Source organism: Pezoporus wallicus, unplaced genomic scaffold, assembly GCF_028554395.1.
Source record: "Pezoporus wallicus isolate ANWC-B61680 ecotype Strahan unplaced genomic scaffold, APGP_CSIRO_Pwel_v1 contig_4816, whole genome shotgun sequence".
NCBI lineage: Eukaryota > Metazoa > Chordata > Aves > Psittaciformes > Psittacidae > Pezoporus > Pezoporus wallicus.
The window spans coordinates 1046694-1067110 of NW_026640990.1; the positions used below are offsets into that span (position 1 = coordinate 1046694).

At 42.3% G+C, this 20417-nt stretch overlaps 1 protein-coding gene across 1 annotated transcript in view; it reads left to right on the top strand.

Moving 5' to 3' along the window:
- The first annotated feature begins 1337 nt into the window (after nucleotides 1-1337).
- CHAT (choline O-acetyltransferase) overlaps nucleotides 1338-20417 on the top strand; it is a 33833-nt gene continuing 14753 nt past the window's right edge. Inside the window, exons 1-8 of the mRNA XM_057421571.1 lie at nucleotides 1338-1416; nucleotides 4264-4408; nucleotides 6518-6709; nucleotides 8706-8824; nucleotides 10236-10289; nucleotides 12864-13044; nucleotides 14034-14211; nucleotides 18476-18645. Of these exons, the coding sequence (XP_057277554.1) occupies nucleotides 4346-4408; nucleotides 6518-6709; nucleotides 8706-8824; nucleotides 10236-10289; nucleotides 12864-13044; nucleotides 14034-14211; nucleotides 18476-18645 (957 nt within the window). The 5' untranslated portion in view covers nucleotides 1338-1416; nucleotides 4264-4345. The remainder of the gene's footprint in view (nucleotides 1417-4263; nucleotides 4409-6517; nucleotides 6710-8705; nucleotides 8825-10235; nucleotides 10290-12863; nucleotides 13045-14033; nucleotides 14212-18475; nucleotides 18646-20417) is intronic.

Genomic DNA, 20417 nt, shown 5'->3' on the forward strand with positions numbered 1-20417 from the left:
GGTACAAAATGTTCTCCAAGCAAACAAGATTGCACTGCAAACATGCTATCTATCACCTATAAACAGCTCCTTGTAGGCTCACGTGGATTTAATTCTCACAATCGTGAATTTTATCTTTCGAATACTCCAAAGAAATGGCATGACCAGCAGCTAGAGACACAAGACTGGAAAGCACTGCTGAAATGCCAGCCCAACTGCAACGTGCCCACTTCAGTGTAGCCGACAGGGATTAAACAAAACAAAATATGGGTGATGTGCTTCATTCAGACTGTGCAAAAAGTGGAAACCTTCGATCCAAATACAATGGAACCAGAGTGCATATTTTGCCCTGTAAATTTACCTTGAGTTAAAATAAAATCGTTTGTTTAAATTCCTGACTCACCAGGAAACAAAATAAATGACTTTCAATATCGAGAGGGGGAGGAAATTATCTAAACGGCCACAGCATGTATTGAAGGGCTTCCACCCGTTCCCGGGGAGCTGGGCGCGGCGAGGAGACGCGGAGAACCCTCTGCCGGCTCCGCTGAGCTCCGCGGGACGCGCGGCTCCCCTGCCGCTTCGCAGCTCCTCCACCGAGGCGGTCGCGGAGCTGCTCATGCGGCGCAGAGCTCATGAGAGCACCGCGGCGGGGCTTCGGCACGGCAGGGTTGGCGAACGAGCCATGGCCAACTCGGTGGTATCTGAGCCTCGCTACACCGAACCGCAGCCGCTCCCTGTGCACTAAGCGGCAACAGCGGCGCCTCCTCCGGGCCACCGCCCCACTCCAGCACGGTGGGGTGCTACCGCTGCCCCGGGGCCGCTGCCGGCGGTCGGGCAGCTCCAGCACAGCCCGGTCCCCTCCCGGCACCGCTGCCGCCCCGTCACGGGCTACCGCCCCTCTTGGCCGTAGTGCCGGTGCAGCCACAAGCAGTGCTGCCCTCCCCGTTCGGCCACGGAGTTTTAAGGAGCCGCAGAAGCCCCACGGCGATACCGCTCGACTCTGGTGACAGCCCCTGTGGTCACCGAGAGCTGCAACCCTCAGGGGCTCCCTTTCTCGCCCCCGACGGCGGTGAGGGCGCGGCTCTGCCCGACTCCTCCAGACCCCCCCCCCGGGACAGAGGCGGCACGGAGGGCGAGGGGGGCGCCGGTGCCCCCGCCAGGAACAGCCTGCATAAGGGGCACTACAAGAGTGGTGCGGCCCCAGGAGGGACCGGCAGCGCCTGTTGCGCGCCGCGGGAGGGGCGGGTCGGGCCGGGCGGGGCCGGGGAGGAGCCAGGCTGCGGCGGGGATGAGCCGCGGTCCGCACGCCCTCGCCCAGAGGCGACCTGGCCGCGGAGGAGGCGGCGGTACCTTGGTCAGAGCCGCCGCTACCTTGGACAGAGGCGCCGCGACGCGCTGAGCCCGGCTATAGCCGCTCCGGAGCGCCCCGACGAGCAGGTACGGGCGGGTTGGCTGCGCGCCTCCCGCCGCTCCGACGGCGCGGCTGCAAGTGCCGGGGAGGGAGAGCCGCGGGTCTGAGAGCGAGGGAGCAGGTGCGGAGGGTCCCGCGAGCAGAGAGGGCTCCTCTCATCCCCTCGCCAGACTCCACCGCGCCCACGGGGCAGCCCCGTTGCCGCCGCCCGCGGGTCCCGCCGGCACGGAAGGTCCGGGGAAGAAGGGGCACCCCCGGGGCGGAGTCGCGGAAAGGTCTCGGGGCACGCCGGCAGCTCCGGCGGAGCTTAAGGGCTCCCCGACGGTCCCGGTGCTGAACGGCCCGCGGGAAAGCTCACGGCAGGCGGCAGGGCGGCTTCGCGCTCCGCTCGTCATGTCAACGGCCGCAGCAGTGCGCGCTTCAAAAGCGTATTGCTGCTAACGCGTACATGCCTCAACTTTAGTATCTATTCCTGAGAACTTTATCTTCCTGGTAACATTGAGAGCGAGGATGAATAGATGAGGGCTGAGCGTAATGCCCCAACCACGTTATATCCCGCAAGCCTCCTCCCGAGTCCATGCTGTTTGGAGAACTCAAGTATAAGCACATGGGCTTATTTCAGTCCCTCTCTGCTATCTGCTTACAGGGAGATCAGCGCCTTTTGTTGTGTGTTTGAGCTGCTGCTCTGAGCTGTGGGGAAGACCACCCAGCTCCCCAGGCTTCTGTGACTCCCTGCCACCCTGCTAATCTGCTTACCCCACCCCTCGACTAAGCCAGCTGTAAATAAAAACAGCTAGGATTATCTTTTTTGCCTAATAATTTTCACAATACACCTCATAGCCATCCCAGTGAGCAACTTTGAAGTCATCTTGAATTTCTGAAGGATTTTCTCTTTTGTCAGTTTCCTTGTCCTTTAAAGCAAATATAGGATTGGCCATGATGCTAAGCTGGCAGCAGTTGAACCAGAGACAAAACTTCAGTTTATCCGCATGACAGAGAAAGGTACAGTTCAGGCTACTCTTTATCACACTGATTTTACAGATATGAGTCTGTTACTAGCGGCGTTTCCCACAGACACAGAGCTAGTATGGAACTGTAGTCGGTGTGACTTCATAGTGCGGTTTGACAAAAAAAAACATAAGGAAAGAAGACCAAAGTCACACTGAGAAGAACACCAGTATTTTTCCTTTGGGGGAATACAGTTTTAGGGGCTCTGAAGAAAAAAGGGCTTCTCTCTGAGCTGTATTTGAGTGCAGGTGGGGAGCTGAGGCCAATCCATAAACTGAGCAAGCTACAGTTTTCCATGAGTTATAGGACATACCCATCATTTGAAGTGCTTTGAACCTGTATTGCTTGGAATAGAGCACACAGCTAAGTGGTGAGACCTGGGCAGCACACGAGAGGGAGCTGAGCCGCGCAGTGGGTTAATGTGACCTCTCCATGAGGGAAATGATCTCTCACCTGAGTTGAAATTGTGAGCAGATGACAGATCAGCACGAGTTTGCCGTGCAGCTCATTGCAGAGCCCCAGAGACCTTATACAGCCTTACACAACCTACTTCACAGCACATGGCACCACTGGCAGCCAGTGCAGGACAGGGAGAGGACAGGACCAACATGAGGTCTCAGTGACCACATACACATTGGTAGAGCCACACTGAAGCCACAAGGTTAGACAGCTGATTCCTCAGGAGCGGAATAATGCACAGCCCTCCCTGCCCATCACTAAACAAAACGTTCATACACTGTAAGTTTTTATCCAAATTGTACTTAAAAGCTCCTACAGAAATAATTCAAATGTCTTGAATGTGGGTTTCGGAAAGGAAATTATTTTCAACCTAGTCAGCACATCTCTTTTATTTTGCATGCACACAGTGCAAACTACTTAAAAAGAAATCAAAAACAAAACAAAACAAACAACAACCCAAAACCTGTGACCTGTCAAGACCTGACTGAACACATAGAACTTACCCTGCTTCAGCTGTACCACAGTAATTGAAGGACAATCATTTGGTGTGGGCCTATTGTATCAAAAGAAATATGTGTGTCATATAGCTTATTCTTGTACAGAGAAGGCATAATAAGCATCTTTAGAAGTGAAAACCAGGATAAGCACACCAGCAGCGAGACACACGTGAAAATATTTCAGATGATTTCTGTGACTTTCGTCAAATTAAGCCACCTCCTTTAATGCTATTTAGAAAGACTGCTATGTGAAGTGTCTCAAATGCAGGGCATGCCACCCCTCCTGGTCCTCCTGCAGCCAGCCTGCCAACCCAGACCTGTGCCCCAAAGCACTGGCACCCCACAAGCTTCTAGCCTTCAGGGCAAAGACGTGTCTTCACCAAGCTCCTTCACACAGCTTCCACATCTTTAACACAGGGATGACAGCAACTCACTGTGTCCATGGAACCGTGCAATGACAAATACATTTAAAGGCTTTCATGGTGCTTTCATATAAAATGATAAAGAGAGGACGTACAAAATCTTTATACAGAAAATGGCAACCTTACTATTGCCTGTGTCGACATAAGTACATTCAGAGATGTCACCTCCTTCCTCCAGCTAACATATAACAGTCATACAAAGCATGCAGATCACAGCACAGTGCATCGTGAAATAAATTAGAGTGACAAAATACACCATGCCAAGAAGGGACCATTTATGTGCATCAGAGAGTTCTGGATAAATAAATTTATAGTGAAATGAAACAAACAATGTCAGCCACAGGGCTCAGTTCAGCTACTTTTGAATGTTGTACTTCGATTTCTCTTCAGTTTTGTCTGTGAATGCTTGTGCAGGGAATACTCCCTGTGTACATTTTGGTTATAAATGATGGATACTGACTGGACTTTAAATCTCTTCTATTTACAGAACTGAGGCGTGAGGCTACATAAGTGCCCCCAAGTGGCTTCAACTTCTGTCTTCAATAAAAGATATCAAAAGAAATGCAGGAATGCCTGTCCTAGACAAAAACATGCAGAAGAAAGAGAAAGATACATGCAGTAAAGATGAGACAGTAAGTGACTGTTTCCGGAAAAACAAAACAAGAAGGAAAAACAGGTTGACAATAAATGACTTTACAGCTTCTAATGCTGTAAATTAATATATATATTGATTATATATATATTATTATATATTGATTGTATATATATTAATATATATACAATATACAATATATTGTATTATATTACAATATAATAATTGTAAACCAAGCTCTGCTCGAGAGCTGATTTCTGCATTTCAGGGAACACTAGTTATCTCGCAGCAGTTTATAGTCAGGAACCTTGATCTAGTGTTACTGGGTGGGACTAGGTGACTGCCAGACAGCTCTTCTAACCAAATACATATCTCATCTCCAAATACACTCTTCCTCACAACATCCAGGGAAGAATTCCAGTAAGTGAAATATTATTACACAACAACAGCAGATATATTGCTACACAACCAGCGATAGCATGTAATTATTTCTTAATAGTACAGAACTATCAAACTATCACGATTCATTTTCAAGCTGCTTTAAAAGATGCTGGATATGTGTACACCTGTAAGTAGCCAACCCCTCGGGTGTAAAGTTTTATTCCTAAGCAGAGTTATGAACTGCACAGTAACCTTACCCAAAAAGACGGGGCCAAAGCCAGGTATCAAGAAAAACCCCAACTATTTGGCACATCTGTTTCCACTGACCAAGAAATCAATGACAGAAGAGATATGCCCTTTCAAACATAGCTTCAAACTGTATAATTACTATTCTTTTACTTCTGAGATCCAGGATGCACTACAGGCGAACTGATTTGCATTTCCATTAATAACAGGTATAATCCTATTATACTTTCTGTAAGTCTCTGAAATTTTTGGTTTCTAGACAGGGAAACATAATGCAGCACTGACTTTTCTGTGGATGTCGGAAGTCAGAGCTGGTATTTGAGCTCAGAGGATACCCACTCCCTGACTTCTCTTTAGAGCATTTCTTTTACCTCTTCCCTCTTTGCATGCACTAGCAAAGGAGTTTGCAGCTAGCCTGGATCTGAGCAGCAGATGGGATTAGGTGACTGCCAGACACCTCTTCCAACCAAAAAATCACACTATGGTCCTGCAATACCATGAAAATGAATGTCTACTACATCAAGAGCTAGTAAAAAAATCTAAGCTTTACCCGCTTTAGGAGACAAGCAAAATCAAATTAGAGAAATAAACCCTCCAGGAGTTTATGGTCTACACTACTTTCTAATGGACAAGCACAGCTGAATTAGATGACCATTTCTCAGCTGTGAGACATGTCCACCAACCTGAAGAACCATGCTCAGAGCACAATGCTTTCCTGCTCCAAACAAGATAAGGACAAAGCAAGTGTGAACAGAAGTGCTTTGTCTTGAAAACCTTCAAGAAGGGTTCCAGGCTGGCCCGCAGCAGAGGTTTGGCAGGGTAGAGCACAGGTTTATTTAGGATTATATGTAGTCAGTACTAATAGATAGAACTGCATGTTTTCTGTTTCTGCAATTGTATAATCAATCGTATTACTAATCAGACAAGTATTTACCCACAGTTTTACTGATCACAAGCTAAACACTCTTATTTACTAATTTCATTAGTAAATAATTGTAAATTAGCAAATAATTCTATGATTCTATTCTATGAAATACCTTCTCTTAATGCATTATTTTATTATTGTGTAATGTATTTGAAGACTTCCAAGAGTCTAGCTTAGACTATATGCCTGCATAATGCCTATTTGCCTGTTTGTGCTAGGATTTCTATACACTTTTACCAATTTGAAACTCTGAATATTCTCCTGTTAACACTAGTTTCCTGGATTATGCATTTGAAACTCTCCTTGCCTACAAATAGAGCTATTGGAGAGGTGCCATGGGTTCAGTATTGCATACAACTGCATACTGTGTCCTAAAATTCAGGCACTTGAAGACCTAATGAAACTATACTGAAGTCATACAATTATTTGCACTAATCAAGTATCTCAACTGCTAAAACAGAATAGATGGATTAAAAAGGGGATGCAATAAATTAATAACCATCAGAATAAAAAAAAAGGGAGAAAAAAATACGACAATTTAGAAACAAGTAGAATTACTTGCTAATATCTCTCCTTTTTTTTGTTTTTAATGATTAGACAGTGCCAAAACTTCCAGTCCCGCCACTGCAGCAGACCTTACACATGTACCTACAGTGCATGAAACACTTGGTGTCAGAGGAGCAATTTGGAAAGACCAAGGTCATTGTGGAGCGGTTTGGAAAGGCAGGAGGCCTCGGAGAATCTTTGCAGCAAATGCTGGAGGAAAGAAGGGAAAAAACAACAAACTGGGTAAGCAAATGCAGATGAGAAACATAATTGCTGTGTTGGATTATGATCACTTACAAACTCTTTGTGATGTTCTGTATGTGATCACTGCTTTCTTTCAGTGAGTCAGTGCTAACAGGGGTCATATCAGATTCTACCAAAGGGATGAATATTTTAGACATATTAAGTGAGAATTTTCAAAGGATGTCAAAATCCATGTTTTTGTTATGTTTTCAGATCGATGGTTTGTTGACATAAATGAAGGAATTTATGCAAGGTGCATGCATGCAGGTGTCAACTCTACCTGTAGGAAGCACTGTATTACATCGGGTTTGGATCTCATTTCTTCCTTTCCTTTAATAAAATGATTTAGAGCTTTTATTAAAATGAAAAATGGTTTCTGATAGAGCTATGAAAAGCGCCTTATATAGCTATCTACCCAGAGCTCTGATCCAGTCATATTATTCTGGAATTGAATACTTCAATATAGGGTTTAATAAGCCATAGATAAAGTAGGTGTTACCATTCCACAAAGCCACAGTTCATCCTGCCTGCATCAACCATGTTAGAATATGGCAACTGAAAACTAGAAATACTGGTTCTACTGAAGTTCTTCCATCCCAGCAAGGAAGAGAGACACTGAATTGTTTAATGGGTTTAGTGAAATCCTGCACGCTTGCTACTGATGTCAGTAATTGTGATTCTCCCTTTTCAGTTGTGACTCGCAAGAAAACTCCATCAAGTTGCTGCTATAGCCAGAAAAACCGGCTACAGTTCTGACAGTGCTTTTGTTTTAAAAGCAGTGCTTAATTTCTGAACTACTTGTTGTCACAGTCTGAGGGCTCTCTCCTAAATGACACCCAATTTCATTTTGTTATTCCAATCATAGAACTTCATGGTTTTGATGGCTAAATTAACCATCACTTAAATAGTGCTCCAGGAGAGCAAATAATGTTCTAGGAGACAGCTGTTCATTTAACCACATATACCATGAAAATTACAGAAGGATGTACAACCATTTTGTGAAATGTCCCAACATTAAATGCCAGCTATTAAAACTAAATACCTGATTCTTAATATAAACTAGAAATATTTCTATTTGGGATTTAACTTGCCAGGAGTACAGCTCTAGCCTGTTATCCTGAAGACTCCAGAGACTGTGGGGGAAGCATCTGTTCTAACAGTGATGAAATATCTCTGAGGAAAGCTTTTTCAACTGATGCATGCATTCATAATTATTTTTGCATAATTTCATTGTTGTTATAATTTACCATATGCAAAGCACTCCAGCTAAACTCAGACAGAACATTTGATCTTTTTATGAAAGCCTCCATTTTCCAAGCAATTATTCTTCAAGCTCTGCTCAGACATAAGGGAATGCAGTTACTGTAACGCCTGTGTTTTTGATAAAAATGGTTAGAAATTTATGTGTGTCTGTCTGGGTCGAGCATCAGCAATCTGCATTTGTGTCAGTGGACACAGAGAGGATTCTCCAGGGGCCCTATCCACATCCCAGTATCTGCAGGACCAAACTGTTAAGTTCAGGAAATTCTTTTCCCACTCTGTCTTGATACAAGATGGTATCTGATGGCTAACAACAGAGCATCTTGGCATCATTGGCAAATATTTGAAGCCCCCTGAGGAAAGCCATCAGTAGTAAAATTCTGTCCACTTCTTAAATCTATTCCAGTTACTCTTAAAGAGTCAACAGTTAGCGTATTGTACTCATTTTTTTGGTTGTAGAGAGAAACACACAACAGAATACCCAAGCCACCACAATATGGAGCCTGTTTTCTTTTTAATGGAACACACTGTAAATTGTCATTGATTGAAAAACAGGATTATGGAATTGCGGTTGATTTCAGCTGAGCTGAGGTCACAGAGCCCAGACTGAAAATGCCCAGCAGCTCCATTAATCAGAGCCCATGCCTGACACCAGGAGCACCACTCTCTCTTCATCCCCAGACTGCTTTTCTGCATATTGTTCATAGCTTCAAGATTTCATGTCCCCTTCCCTTAGGTGTTTAACTACTGGCTGGATGACATGTACCTCAACAACCGGCTAGCTCTTCCAGTCAATTCCAGCCCAGCGATTATCTTTGCTCGTCAGCATTTCAAGGATGTGAATGACCAGCTGAGGTAATGTACTACAACTTTGCAGCTTTTGCTAAATGCAAGGTTATTTTAAATGTACTTCCTTTGCAAAAAGACAATCAACTTTCATTAAAACAAAAGGGCTGTAACAGTTAAATGATTTCCTACTAGGTCTGCTGAGTAGTAACCCCTTTCTGGGGTTACTCATACTGATATTCAGAAATGAAAGGGTCGTTACTTTTACATTTATTGCATGAAAAAAAAATGCCATGGGATTTATAATTTTTAAAGGAACATTTGCAAAGTTTTCATTGTGTAATTTGAGGAAATCCTTTTGCGATGGAAAAAATAAATACTAATTTCTGACACACTGTTTAAAGGAAAACAATTTTTAACATGCTGTCTCTATGACTTATACCAAACTGAAAAGGTCACACTGGCATTAAATTGTCCCTCTTAGGTGCCCAAAAGGGCATCAGAAACACAGGAGATCTAAGAATAAGAATTCAGAAATCGTTCCTCCCCAAGAACACCGCTTCATTCAGGCCCATCCTTCCCAGCCCTGAACTGACCTTTCTCCTTTGAGCTGTTGGGGCCAATTACAATCATTTAAAAAGTTGAAAGGTAAGCAAGTAGCCAAGCACAGAATATACCTCTCCAGATACCCTTAAAACAGGATTCCATTCTTCAGCCTTTGCCAAAACATTTTCCCCTTTTAAAACAGTAAACCAGATCAGATCTACCCTCACATAGTGCAGTTTTCCTCTTCGCTTTTAGCACTCTCTAGCTGCTCATTACTGAAGGAATTACCTGCATGTGAATTTATGATATTCTAAAACAGGCAGGATCTTGAAGCCAATGTGTGATTTTAACATTTTGCATAGACAGCCAATGTATCTTTCTGCTTTAAATATAACTGTAAATGCTCCCATTCATTACTGACTAATTTTATTGTGCACACAGCTTCCAAAAGACCTCCACTTTACATTTTATAATGCACGTGCTTTAACAAGGAAATATTTTTTTCAGAGCCTCCCGTTCAGACACAGTGCAAATGGGCATTGTCAGAAAATAATACACCTGCCCACAGCTCTGCAGAAAGAATATCTGCTTAGGACAGGAAGTACTCTAATAAATTGGACAGCTTAGGAGTATTGATATTGAAACCCATGTTAAGGATTCTATTAAATATTCAGCCTCTGCTCCCATTCTCTAAATAAATGCTTTCAGGCTTCCTCCTGTTTAACCATTTGAAGGGACCATCCTAGGATTTCATATTTCTCTTGACATGAATTAATTGTGTTTTGGATGAGGCCAGGGGACTCTTTTTGCCAAGCCAGACGGCTTTTTGTCCTTATGCTGTCATCAATCATTCAGGCTCTCCTCTGTCTCTCAGAAACAGCCTAGTGTTGCCAAATAACAAAAGGCTGACGTCATTTGTATTTGCTACTTGCAGGTTTGCTGCCAATCTCATTTCAGGAGTGCAAGACTATAAAGCTTTACTGGACACGTAAGTAGCTTGGAAGGAAAGCTGCTGCTTGAGTATCCACAGGGCTTCTGACTCAAGAGTGCTCTAACATGCTCAGGGTTAGGCTGCTTTGTACCTTTCTACCATTTGGAAGGGCTGGGGCTCCAGCATGCTTCGGGGCAGGTGCCTCAGCAATTTTTTTATGTTCTTTCTTCTTTATTACTGCAATCTAATAGGTTGGAGACAGATCATTTTTGATGGCTGGCAGTTATCAGTCCAGCACGTGCAGTGCAGCCCAAACAACACGCATGATCTGCCTAACTGAGCTATTGAGAACACACCAGAAGTCTGTGCTCTCCACACACAAAGAGCAGCAGCACTGTGGTTAAACAGCCTGCACACCTTCCCTGATAGCACTGACCTGCCAGGAGAATGAAGCCTTACCACAGTTAGGCTGGCACAGTGGCTAGTAAAAGTAAGAAGTTACTTGTGTCATTGTTATTTTCTGTATACAAGAACAGGGGAAAATCCATGGTTCTTGAAACCATTATGAGGTAGCTCTTAACAACCACTGCTCCCCAAAGAACAGAAACAATGGAGAGCCAAGCACAATGGATGCCACACTCTATTAGGGAAGAAGTAATTTTTCTATCTGGAAATACAAGAGGCCTATTTAATATGCTTTAACCATTGCGTATTTGGATGAGGAAGAAAAAGTCCCTGTTCAAACAACAAAGTCCCTATTATCTATCAATTAGATAAAAGAAAGAAGAAGAGGCTGTTTGATTTTTCAATTTCAGAAGTCTGACAGCTACTCAGAAAGTATAGAAGAAGTACTTATTTAAGAACATGTGCTTTTGTCCAAGATACACCATGCAACTGCATATACCAGTACTAGCACATTGTGAAGTACCAGTGCATACTAATGCAGTTTGCTGCATCTTTATCTGACAGCATCTGAGATGAAATAAAGAAACCACATTGCTCTGACAAAGGATAATTTAAATTCTTACTATTCTGACCATGCTACTTTAGATCCAAAGACTTCTGTGATCAGACTTGCCAACTTTAAATCAATAATCCTTTAAATCCTCCCTACTGTGTCCTCATATTGTTAGTACTGTTTGCTTATCACCCCTCCTATATAATTATGAGGACACCACAACTGTAACATTTTCAGCTCCTTGTTGCTATTAAGGACTTCTACCAGTGAGTGTACTGCTAGCTTCTTTTGGATCATCCCACATGCGGATGTACAATACTCCAGTCCAAACCCAGCCATTAAACTTTTAGATTTAACAGTGCAGATATTCCATGCAGTTGCCAGGACTAAGATTTCAAACAAAGCCTAAATTGCTCACACTAAAAAGTTGTAAGATCTTACACAGACATCTCCTAAATCAGTACTAGATTTTCTGGTGCCATTAATCAGTCAACAACACCTTTCTTAGCTGCTATTACGGATTGTCTTATCTAAATCACCATGCTATTCCACTAATTTTGATCATTACAGATGCTCTTTAAAACTCTGTTAGATGCAAGAGAATTTCTGCATTATGCAAAATGGAGGAGAAGGAGAACACTAATAACCCTGTTTTGCTAATAAGGAGCAACAAAAAAGCACCTGTACAAGGAAGTAAGAGTTTGAGAGCCAAAAAAATAAAGTGGATATCCCTGTTTTAACATTGTGAGTTCCAAAGAGGCAGTTAAACAAGATAAACTATCATAAAACTTTACCCTGAATCAGCTGTATGTATTGGGTGCTTCTTTTCACCTGTCCCTCTCCAGCAGGCTGGAAACATAGTCCTCTTTTGCTGAGGGAAAAACTCAGCACCACAAGATCTTCTTCCTTCTATAATCTTGACAGCCTCTTCTGAACAACAGCACCATTATTTACTGTGGCAATGTCAATGGGATATTTTAGAATCCATAAAAAAGGAAAGAAAGAAATTAGCACAATTATGATTTTTTTTTTTTTCTTATTTCTGGCCACTAAAGAAGCCTTTTTAGTTGGATTTTTTCAATTGCCTTCGATAAAAAAGGAATAGGTCTTCAACATTTATTCCCCCATAGGTCTAAGTAAGGGTTATCATTGTAAGTGAAGATCTATGGAAAACAGAAATACCCTCTGTATTGCCCCAGTCATTCCTGTTCACCAGGCAAGGCTCTCTCACACACCCCCTAAGCACCCTGCACAGTACAGGGCCACCGTGACCTGCAGTGAATTTCACCAGTACTTTTTTTCCAAGGTGTTATGCCTTTTCCACCTGTTTTCCTGACTTCTGTCCTCGCAAGTTTCCAGGGTCCCATCTAGGCAGGTTTCCCACGCACAGTGCAAAGCTGCCTGTGACCTGCTATTCTTTCAATTTCCACTAGATGATAATGCAATTGCTTAATGAATATGCATGAAGCTGCCAGGAAAGATGTATTTAACTTTGGCATAGGAATTCATCTATTTCCCTTATACTGCAGTCTTGTTTTATTATTCAATTTGTGTTGTACCTGATCTAATTGTAACAGAACAAAGGACAGATTAGATTTCTTTTCCTCTCTGTCTCTCTCTTCCCTCTCTCCTCCCCCTTTTCCTCTGGCTTTGTTCTTCTTCTCTCTCTCCAGCCACGTTTTACCTGTTGATTTTGCTCGTGGACAGCTGTCTGGTCATCCTCTCTGTATGAAGCAATACTATGGGCTCTTTTCTTCCTATCGTCTTCCAGGACATACCAAAGATACCCTTGTGGCCCAGAAAAGCAGTGTAATGCCAGAACCAGAGCACATCATTGTTGCTTGTAACAATCAGGTAAATGAGCATTCTCTTTTTGTACCTTTCTCAGTATATATTTCTTAGGTTGCTTAAATCACTCAAGAGGAGCCTAATCTCATCATTGTTTAGAAACGCAATTACCATGCTACGTATGCGCTCACTTCTTACCAAGCGTTTGCTGTCAGTATTTCGAAAAGGTGCTTCTGCAGCATTTTTGTCCTTAGCCCACATTATGTTCCGAGTACAGTGATGCAGAAAGGAGGAATGTGGCAGAATGCATTTGCTTTCTCATTCAAAAAAAAAACATGTTTATTAACAGAGATGAAACCACAGAGGAAAAAAAAAAAATCTTACTGGAGTGCATTTGCTGGAAATGCTCTTCTCTTGACAGTCAAGCATTGGCACACAACACATAGCATATATGCCACCATCCCATATAGGGGGGCCTAAGATAGCACAGGTGCAAGCAGAAGTACTGGAGCAGTAGAATGAACCTGCCCCAATCAAAAATGCTGGCACGTAGCAGTGTGTATTGGCTAGGCAGAGTACCTTGTCACCCAGCTTGGCATTTGTAGTACTGGAGCCATGGCTACAGTCCCCCTTGGAATAAAGGAGTAGATTCCAGTGCCCCCTTTTCCAGGAAGTCCTGTTCCTCACCTCAATGGGAAGTTCTGTAGATTCTATAGGTTATTTTTAAACAAATAATATCATGAGAATTATTTAGATCCTTCCTGATTTTATCTCTTCAGGGTTTTTTTAAGCTTATTCAAATAAAGTATGTTTTATTTGAGCTTATACATGGTATAAGGCCCTTATAGCAACCAGCATTACAGTGGTGTAAAAACACAGGACAGGTGAACCCTGGGCCAGTCCCCAGTGTTTATGTACTCCATTATCTGCAGGCCTGGCTCTCCAAGCAGGACTTGAGCTTCTCAACACCTACCCAGGCAAAAGCACGATGTTGGACCAGTAAGGGTCCAACCCATCTGTGACTGTTCCTCTGACTCCTGTCATTTTTTTTGCAGTTTTTTGTTTTGGATGTTGTCATTAATTTCCGTCGTCTCAGTGAGGGAGATCTTTTCACTCAGTTACAAAAGATAGCCAAAATGGCAGAGAATGAAGAGGAAATGCTGCCTCCAATTGGCCTGCTGACAACAGACGGAAGGACAGAGTGGGCAGAGGCCAGGACGATCCTTATGAAAGGTTAGCAGCAGCAATTCCAGCTTTCTCCATCATCTTCCTCCTCTTCCTCCTCACCATCATTGCCTTTCTCTGCTGGGAGTGAACACTACAGCAAATATAGGACTGAATGTACAACCTCACTGCTGAATTTTTCTAGCAGGAGGAAATTCAATACCTGTAAGTGTTCAGATGTGTGTTGCCAGGGAATCAGCAGAAACGGTTTGACCCTTTGGCTGTGTATGTTTAAGCGTTACGCCATGTATATAGCTCTCATTCCATTCTTTGTTTTTCATCACATAAATTACATTACATCAGATTGTGTGATTTGTCTCTTTCTTCACATCCATTTTGTACCAATAGGAATGATGGATCCTCTTAGCTTTTGGCAACTATTTTTCATCTCTTGGACTTTTTTTCATCTCATCTGACAAAAGCATCTACAAGTTAACACCTATTGAATCTAGCTGTATACTCTCTCTAGTCAATAGAGAAAACCAGAAAGTACTAGGTCAATTAATCCAAACCTTAAGGGAGTATCAAGAAAAGGTGACACCAGTTGCTCTCTGGGGATAGTTCTCTCTTTCAACAACAGGCATCATTCAGCTGTCTTGGATTCTGGACTTGAATGCCTGACTTTCAAACAGATGAAAATTAAGAGTGGGATTAGTTGCCTGTATCACATCACACCTTATATATTTTACACTGAGGCTAAGTGATGTAAATGCCCTCTTTTTGCCATTATAGATGACTTACGTATTCATATTTCTCTCCTGAAAAAAGATTAAGTAGATTAAGTCATGTCTTTTGCTCCAATTCATCAATGCTACAGAAAATATTGCTGTTTTGTCTATGCTCTGGAATATACGAGTTGCCGATAGTCTCAAAGTATTTTTACCATCCCAAGGAAGATCTTTCATTTTCTTATTCAAGTTTATCTGTGCTTATAATAACTTTATATAGGTAAACACACAAACACACATAGAGTCCTAGCACTGTTACATGGTACCAGTCTAATCTTCAGGCTTTCCCCTCCCCTTCTTTTCCTTTTAAAACAGTAGAGAAAAGATTCCCTATTATAATGAAAAGTGAGAAAAACCCTAGTCATTTGTGTTCATGCCATGCTTTTAAGTAAAACTGAATACCTTGAAAACTGCAGGAAAATCATCTTTGTAAACCTGCATCACCCTAAAGAAAAAGGACAAAATAACAAAAACTAGCAGAACCGTCTCTGTAGTGGTTTTGGATTGCCTGGTATTTGCCAAAATACTCATTTTAATGAGGAAGAAAGCCAACTCAGCTATGCAGCTGAAAAAAAAGAAAAATGCAGATTCTGAACTAGCAAATATCACAGCAATGTGATGTGAGCCTTCTCTAATCTAAGCAGGAATCTCATCCTAGACCATTCATACTAGCACAGGTCCTCTATACAGTATAATGCATTGTTGTTACAAATGGATACATGATTATTAACAGCCCTCTTTCTTTTCTGTGGCAAAATGTTCATAGAACTAACAGAGGAAGAGAAATGCCTCTAGTGAAGAGCATGAGGTGAAGGGGTCACTACAACTGTTCTATATGGGGCAGGGAAAGTGAAGATGTTTTGGGACAGAGAGGACTTATACAGCACTTTGAAGAGGTTGTGAAAGAAATATATGTATGGGCCTGCACAGACCTACAAGTAGAGAATGTGTCTTCAAGGCGAAGAAGAAGCAACTGTAAAACCCCAGCCATCACTGATTTATGAACACATTTAGTATTTTGACTGCATTCAGGCTGCAGAACTAACTCACTCCCCTAAGTAGAGGAAGTGAATTCTTGTTGCTATAGGGGCTGCTGTCCCATGCATACTATAACTGAATTTCATTCAGACCTGTCTTCTTATATTTTCCTTTTAAAAACAAAACCCAAAACCTCCAAATAACTAAAAGCTGACCTGTCAATTCAATGCAATTATGTGCATTAGAAAGGCAGGACAAGAAATATCTTGCAGGGCTTTAGGCTTATTCTCATGCTTTTCCTGTTTCAGCTCTTTCTGGAAATATTTGTTTTCCATCCCAAGTCATGGTTCATGAGTTCTTGCACAGCTCATTGCCTGCTTTACATGATAATTTTTTCAGTGCCTGATCAGCTTTCTGGACATATCTGTTTCTCTCTGTAAGGGCATCTTTCCCCTACTTCCCTGTTTCTAGCAGAGCTTGATTTGCTTCACTCTAATACCTAGACTCAAGATACCTGAAGCCATATGTCAGAATAAGGTCTTCATATCTGTCAAAGACCTGTGGGCAGCAGCCACAATAAAATACATATAAACCTATCTGACCACAAAAAGCAGAATGCTGAGCAAGCTGTGAGCAGTTTGTAAATCACTATCCAAGCAGTTTTTCCTTGAAGGTGCCTGTCCACAAATACCAGCAGCTGATGTATACAGGGCAATTTCCATTCACAGGGATGTTTTCAGTCTTTGTACCCAGACCATCAGTGGAATAAATACACAATTACGGTCAGCCCTGTAAGTGTCAGATACCAGAAGAGCTTTACAGCGAAGAGAACAGGGACATGTCTTCCCTCTTATAAAGCTTCTAAATGCCTTTGAAGACAATGCGTAGGGATATCAGCGCAACACAGAGCACTGGCAGAAAACTCAATCTATCTGCATTTCCCATCAATTTCAATCTCCTGGCCCAAGTTTTTGTAGGAGTTGATAGGAACACCAGAACCCTGCTTCTGTGGGCAAGGGAAGACAACACACTGTGCTCTGCCAGGTGCCCACACAATGTGCATGAAATCAGGCTGGCACCAGACAGCAATACACAGAGCTTCACCATAACCTGAAAGAGGCCACAGCTTCCCCTCTTCTCACATATTTGTGCTCTGTTTTACCACATTGCATCTACAGAATGAACCTAGGTGATAAGAAGCATCTGGGGCTCTTTTTCTAGCTCCTCACTAACCTATGTTACTCATTTTGGGAAAGTACATCTTTTCTTACTTTGAAAAATGCTGTTCTTTCAGAAGGTCAAGCTACTTCTTATATTTAGAGACATTAAAAACCTGCGCATTTTTAAATAGCTCCATATTTTAAATGTAAATTAGAATTGCTTCTTTTAAAATATTTTTTCCATCTTTTCAGCTAAAATCATCTCAGGAATTAAGCACAAATTTATTCAACTTAGCACAGACTTTCAAGAAGGTTCGAACTACCTGAATTCATACCTTTAGTTAAGAATATTCTTAAACAAAAACATCTAAGAAAGCCAGCAGATGAAAGCTGATCTGTTAAGAATGGAAGGAATTTTAAGTTGTTTGAAAGGCCTTTTTCCTTTGATCTTGTCAACAGCCATTTAACAGCAAGTAATGATGTTATATGCTTTTGAATAAACCAAGTTCTTGTTATAGGTTCCACACCTTTATCCTTTCAATTAAGAACTGTAGTAAGTGCTCATGATTAAATACTTCCTATGCCTCAAACCAGCCCCCAGAAGCAAGCACACCTTTATTTTCCTAACATTTCTGAGTTAAAGAAACTGAGACTAAAACCCCCACATAAATATACCATAAATAAGGAAGAAAGCACTGAACACAATGTAAAAATAGCCTTTGTAGTTCACCTGTAGAAGCAAGATTGACAGGATAGGGAAAAGAAACAGAGAGACAGAAAAAGTACATTTTATTCAGCAGTGTACTAATGATAGGAGGAATGTGGCAACCCATGGTTTTGGCAATATCATGCTCAGAATCTAAACATCACAACCTCATCTACAGATGTTTCCTCGCGTGATGCAGGCAATATGCGCGGTCCAGGGCAACATGGGCCCTGCTGTTCTGTGTCCAGAAAAGGATTTTAATGAAAGAACAGCACAAAACCAGTATGGGCCCAGCTGTTCCAGAACAGAATACTGCAGCAATTGCGTGAGCATTGAAATTCTCTGTTTTCCACCTGTCCTCACTGTTATACATAAAATAAGTAAGCACTGCTGGTGTTAAGACTAAAACAGATCTATCTTGTAATACAATTACTTCAGGAAAGGAAAGGCAGAAAAAGAAAGTGGATATTATTGAATCATATGAAAGATACACAGCAATACTGCGAACGTTAACGCATGAATGAATACCTCAATGTAACGTTTCCTTGCATTGATATGTTCTGCTGTTGAGAGAACTCTGCAGATACCAGCTCTTTGCAGAGTCAGGGTCAGATCTTCTATGCTCTCCAAGGCAACAGGGTTCCCAGCCAGCCCTGCACTGCAGGTAAGAGGATGTGAACATTTCACTTTTTTATCCCCAGACTCTACTAACCGCGATTCTCTTGACATGATTGAACGGTGCATATGCCTCGTGTGCCTGGACAGCCCAAGCGGGGTGGAACTCAGTGATACCAACATGGCATTGCAACTGCTACATGGGGGAGGCTACCACAAAAACGGGGCCAATCGTTGGTATGACAAACCCATGCAGGTAAAAACCTCACAGTACTATGATATTACTTGCATGTAATGCCACCAGGTGCCCCATGGTAGGGACTGCTTGATTCTAAGTGGGAGAAGAGAAAGGTGGTGTCAGCATCTGCCAAGGCAGGGCTGGTGTGAGAAGCACTGTTCCTTGCCAGGCAGCAGAAGCAGACCTACTACCTTGCTGTAGCAGCAGGAGTGCCTTCTCCAACACAGGTATGCTTTCACCTTACCTGAAATCGCCCTTTGCACTTGAGGAGGTAGGCAGATACAGAGACATACAGGAAGACATCTGACAAAAATCCCAAACCAGTGTGCATTCAGTTACACCAAATCAAATTAAATAAAAATTCTGTACTAGCATCCCAGAACAAAAAAGAAAAGCATAATAGCTTTCTGTGTTTTCTCTTCTCACACATTTTCCTGACAACCTAGAAATACTACTGCTTATAATGTAACATGTTTAAGCTACCATTAAGTTCTCACTTAACAGAGTGTTTACTCATTTAGTGGCATCCTTGTTGAGACTTTACCGGAAGTATCAGTTTCTCCAGTGCTTTTGCCTTTTTCCCCAATCAGATTTTGATTGTCATAGTTGAAAGGGTTGCACTGTTACTTTCACATTTTGCAATAGACCCATGGTGAAGCAATGTATTAATCTCCAACTGTCAACAATGCTGACATCTCATGAAAAACTGAAAAAAGCCCTGACTGATACACAGCTCATGGCAAAAGCAACAATAATTGCACATCTAAGAACAGCAACACAAAAAGAGAAACCACTAATTTCACCTGCACAGGCTTACCCCAGTGCAAATACATTCCAATAGTCGTTCCTGATTTATGCCATTGCAAATGATGTTCTTAGCAGACTGTGTTTATTACTAGATGTGTTTTTAAAGAACAAACCATTTGTCTTTAGTTAGAACCCTGTTATTTGCAGGTCCACAAGTTGAGATGTTTCAAGTAGCTGGGAATAAACAAGATATTCTTTTTGTTTATGATCAGAAGGTAGCAGAAAGCACATAAATTTGCCTAGTATATGAGAGAGCTTCATACATCCAGATGTATTCAGGCCAGAAGTAGTTCAAAGACAAAGAGAAATTCTTAGGGGGAAAAAAGATCCCATTTTCTTTCATGCAAACACTGATTATGCAGGAAGCCATTCTCGCTGGACTCTCCATACTCTTCTGCAACTTTGCAGTAAGGCATCAGAAAACACCGAGGTAAACTTGCTGCATCACACACTTACTTTGTGAAAGCCTCATGGGAACCAGGGAGGCAGGATGTGTATGTGTGACACAAATACACAGAGTGAGCTGAGCGGGAGAAGTCCAGCCAAAGACACTTCAAAAGAAGCAGGGCGAAAGTCCAGGAAAAGGACAGGAAACAAGTGAGACAAGTTTAAGTTTTGTCCTAGACATCTGCTTTTCTTTGGGATGCACAAGTAACCAGCCGCATGGGGGTATCACAGAACTACAGTGCAGCAGGTTAAGTGCCACCAGTCATACCATGTGTACACAATGAAATCAGGAACAAAGGCAAATAAGAGGGAAATGAAGACAACACCACACAAAAAATGAAAGAGGGAGGAGGGCAGTAAAACAAGCTATGAGAAAGCCATCAAATGAGGATGAGTTTGCTCATTTGATATGATATTTGAATAAAATGTGATCCTACGGGACTTCCCAGATGCAGAAGTGCCCCCAGATGTGGAAGGAGAACCCCAGCCTTTCTATTGTTGGGCTTTTTCTACCACAAAGCAGATGCTTAATCTCA